This window comes from Nematolebias whitei, chromosome 8, assembly GCF_014905685.2.
Source record: "Nematolebias whitei isolate Nwh7 chromosome 8, NemWhi1, whole genome shotgun sequence".
NCBI lineage: Eukaryota > Metazoa > Chordata > Actinopteri > Cyprinodontiformes > Rivulidae > Nematolebias > Nematolebias whitei.
Genome location: NC_056505.1, coordinates 46424603 through 46429275, shown reverse-complemented (window position 1 = coordinate 46429275; position 4673 = coordinate 46424603). Strand labels below are relative to the sequence as shown.

At 43.6% G+C, this 4673-nt stretch overlaps 1 protein-coding gene across 1 annotated transcript in view; it reads left to right on the top strand.

Annotated features, from left to right (window-relative positions):
* pnpla7b (patatin-like phospholipase domain containing 7b) overlaps positions 1 to 3979 on the top strand; it is a gene marked incomplete in the record, with an annotated part of 164612 nt that extends 160633 nt beyond the window's left edge. Inside the window, 4 exon segments of the mRNA XM_037679949.1 lie at positions 1405 to 1521; positions 2559 to 2643; positions 2724 to 2854; positions 2964 to 3979. Coding sequence (XP_037535877.1) covers positions 1405 to 1521; positions 2559 to 2643; positions 2724 to 2854; positions 2964 to 3029 — 399 coding nt within the window.
* Positions 3980 to 4673: the final 694 nt, after the last annotated feature.

The following is a 4673-nucleotide window of genomic DNA, read 5'->3' as shown; positions in this document are numbered from 1 at the left end:
ATCTATATGTACATGTATAACATCTATATGTACATGTGTAACATCTACATGTACATGTGTAACATCTACATGTACATGTATAACATCTATATGTACATGTGTAACATCTATATGTACATGTGTAACATCTATATGTACATGTGTAACATCTATATGTACATGTGTAACATCTATATGTACATGTATAACATCTATATGTACATGTATAACATCTATATGTACATGTATAACATCTATACGTACATGTATAACATCTATATGTACATGTATAACATCTATATGTACATGTATAACATCTATATGTACATGTGTAACATCTATATGTACATGTATAACATCTATATGTACATGTATAACATCTATATGTACATGTGTAACATCTATATGTACATGTGTAACATCTATATGTACATGTGTAACGTCTGTTTATGTTGCTTTGCTGTGGTAGGTTTTTTTGATGCCTCAAATCGTGCCCTGTCTAGGACACAAAGTGAGAGATCTTTTTTTATACCGTCTCTCCTCATGTTTTCTTCCCTTTTCTCATCTAAGCAAAATATTATTCTGAATAAGAATAAGAGGGCCGCGCTTTTTATAGAAGCAGCTTCGTGTACTCCGCCCATCTTTCGGACGACTGTACGTACAAACCGGATTCCAAAAAAGTTGGGACACTAAACAACTTGTGAATAAAAACTGAATGCAATGATGTGGAGATGGCAAATGTCAATATTTTATTCATAATATAACACAGATGACAGATCAAAAGTTTAATCTGAGTAAATGTAACATTTTAAGGAAAAATATGCTGATTCAAAATTTCACAGTGTCAACAAATCCCAAAAAAGTTGGGACAAGTAGCAATAAGTGGCTGGAAAAAGGAAATTGAGCATATAATGAACAGCTGGAAGACCTCATAAAGACATCATAAAGAGGAAGGTGCGACAAAGAAGGCCCAAGACGATTGAACAGTTAGAGGCCTGTATTAGACATGAATGGGAGAGCATTCCTATTTCTAAACTGGAGAAACTGGTCTCCTCTGTCCCCAGACGTCTGTTGAGTGTTGTAAGAAGAAGGGGGGATGCCACACAGTGGTAAAAATGGACTTGTCCCAACTTTTTTGGGATTTGTTGACGCCATGAAATTTGGAAACAACAGATTTTTCCCTTAAAATGATACATTCTCTCAGTTTAAACTTTTGATCTGTGATTTGTGTTCTATTCTGAATAAAATATTAGATGTTGGCACCTCCACATCATTGCATTCAGTTTTTATTCACAATTTGTTTAGTGTCCCAACTTTTTTGGAACCCGGTTTGTACAAGTTCTCGTTGTATCTCGGTGCAGTGATAATAAAGTTTATACTGATTCTTTTTTTAAACTTGTTGACTGTCCCCGGCTGCCTGTGCAGGAGGTGGGATACCAGCATGGGAAGACTCTGTTCGATGTGTGGCACCGCAGCGGCGTGGTGGACAGCATGCTGAGGGACAGACATCAGGAGGAGTTTCACAAGACTAAAGCTGGTCATGTGAGTGGCTGCTGCTTCACAAATACAAACCCTGGTGTTCTATCCATTTTGTTGCCATCCAAATTGGAACTGAGGTAGTTTCAGTTTGTTTATAGGTAAATGATCAGCACAAATGACTTCAGATCAAATAAACTAAATGAGGCTTTAAGTACTTGTAAAGAGTTATTTTAAAGAATAAATGTGATTGTTCTCTTCAAGTCGAGGGTGAGGTTCTGTCTCAAGTGGAGGAGTTCAAGTATCTCTGGGTTTTGTTCACGAGTGAAGGAAGAATGGAGCGTGAGATTGACCGATGGATTGGTGCAGCGTCTGCAGTATTGTAGACTCTGTGCCGGTCCATTGTGGTGAAGAGAGAGCTGAGCTGTAAGAAAGTTCTCTGTTTACTGGTTGATCTACGTTCCTACCCTCACCTCTGGTCACAAGCTCTGGGTAGTGACAGAAAGAATGAGATCGTGGATACAGGAGGTTGAAATGAGTTTCCTCTGCAGGATGGAGACTCTCCCTTAGAGACAGAGTGAGAAGTTCAGTTATCGGGAGAGACTCTGAGTAGAACTGCTGCTCCTCCACATCGAGAGGAGCCAGTTGAGGTGGTTCATCTGGTAAGGATACTTCCTGGACGCCTCCCTAGGGAGGTGCTTCAGACATGTCCAACTGGGAGGAGACCCCAGGGAAGACGCAGGACACGCTGGAGAGACTATGTCTCTCAGCTGGCCTGAGAACATCTTGGAGTCCTCCCAGAAGAACTGGAAGAGGTGACTGTGGAAAGAGATGTCTGGACCTCCCTGCTCAAGATGCTGCCCCCGATACCCGAGTTGAGAACAAAGGACGGATGGACGGACCTGCATCAGATGAAATCTAAGCAGAAGCTCCTGCTGCTGGTCAGACGTCCATGTTTCAGTGAGCTCATGTTTACAGTCAGGTGTTGGCAGATGTTTGGACAAACTCGTGCAGCAGGTGACATCTGACACGTGTTTGCAGCCTGCAGGGTGAGTCACGACACCAGTGATGGTTAAACTCTCAGGAATAATTGTGTTCTTCAGGTGGTCACATGTCCAAACGCCTCCTTCACTGACCTGGCAGAGATCGTGTCGAGAATTGAACCTGTGAAGAACGCGGTGATCGACGGTCAGTCAGCTCTTCTTCTACTTGTTATGAGGTTTAGTCTCACGTGTTCTGTTTTGTGACGGCTCTCTTGTTGCCTTCAGAGGAACTGTCTGATGAGTATCAGACTGACTACGATGAAGAGGCGGTGGAGAGTGCTCTGTCTGACCTGGAGGCCTTCACTCCTGGCAGTGAGCACACAGAGGGAGAGGAGACTGCAGACACTGCTGAAACTGTGTGTAACGCTCAGCGTCCACGGATTAGACACATGTCTTTCTGTGGACACTTTGACAAAATGAAGAAAATACAAAAGCTGAAATTATTGTCATCATCTCTTTAAACAGGATGAAGAGCTTCCAGTCCGCCTTCGGCACCGACCCAAAACGGCCCCACAAAATGCTCATCTGTGACGTGTGACAGGCGGTCTGACTGACGGTCCACAGGAAGCACGTCTCGGTGTGCTCGGGTCCAGTACAAGGTCAGCTGTGCAGCCTCAGCAGGACGCTGTGGGTGGATTCAGTACCTGGAGCAGCTTTCAGACTGTCAGTGGTTCCTGTTGTGGAGCTTAACAAGAGTGAAATGTTCATTATACAGGCACAGCTCAGTTTATTAGAATGTCATTAGAAAGTTCATTCAGTAATTCAGTGTAAAAAATGGAAAGTAATCTGGATGATTAGAGCTGATGAAAACCAGAATTCAGTTTCTCAGATATTAAATATTGCATAGGACCAAATAAAAGAGTCAGAACTGTTGGCCTACTGAAACATCTGTCCAGTGGTGCACACGGTTCTGCTAATAAAAAAAACTTTCCATTTAGTGGATTAGCGTTTTCGCTACCTTTGAAAACCTTTAGCGGAATTAGCTTTGGCTAAATTCAAATCAGGTAAATTGAAGTCCGACTGTTCGTTTGTGCAGACTGTCGGCTCTAGAGGGGACCAGGAGAACGGTGACTCACACAGAGCAGAGCTGCCACCCAGTGACACCAGCACCCTCACAGCACACACACACCCATATCTAGGGGGTCCAGACGGGGTAGAGGTAGGGCAGCCAACTTGGGATCAGTAAGTCGCGGTTTGACCGTGGTGTCTCTGAGCAAGACACCCAATCCCTAACTGCTCCCCGAGCACCAACACAGCTGCCCACTGCTCCACCTGGGTATGACTGGGTGTATCCCAGGTGTGATGGGTTAAATGCAGAGAACACATAGCACTTACCAGCAACAGTCTCTGACTCATGGTGTCAGTCAGCCAGTCACAGAGACTTTAACAGAAAGACCAGAGCAGGAAAATAACATGAAAACCCATTTTCACACTCAGAAACATCTTAAACCATTGACTGCGCGCCGCAGTCGTCCCAGTCAACAGAAAGGAACACTTGAAGTGTCTGTCACTTGTTAAACTGAATTACTGGAACAAGTTCATTTTCAATGATATTCTAATGAACTGAGATGAACCAGGGTTCAGGTTTGTCTCTGGCGGGAGCTTCAGACTCTCACGTTGCTTCCACAGCATAACCTGTCAACGTCCAGCCATCTGTCATGAAGCTGAGGGGAACGGTTCAGGGTCCGGTGCGGTCTGAAAACACAGCACTGCGTGGACGGTTTGAGAACAACCAGGCACCAGCAAGGACTCGTATAAAAGGAACTAAAGCTACTTTTTAGCTTGTTTATCCAGATGTGTTTTCTCTGCAGGACGCAGCAGCTGTAGCTGCAGCATGAAGAGAAATTAGTCTCAGGAGCATTCACACCAACACACAACAAGAATGGTGTGTGCACAAGAAGGTCCACACGTGTCCCACAATTCACCACCAGTGCACCATGATTTACAAAATGCATGAAGAGTTTTTCACATGTACACATTTCAAATTGCACATGTAGGAATATTCTGCATATACAAGTGGTCAAATACATGTGAACGAATCAGAGACTTTGTACCGCTCCAGATCCAAAGGTAATGCTGCGTTCAAGGCTGATGAAAAGCTGGGACATCTGAGCTTTACCAGATTTACGGAGTTGTTGTGACAATACACATTAGCCCATAACATCTGTATTAAAC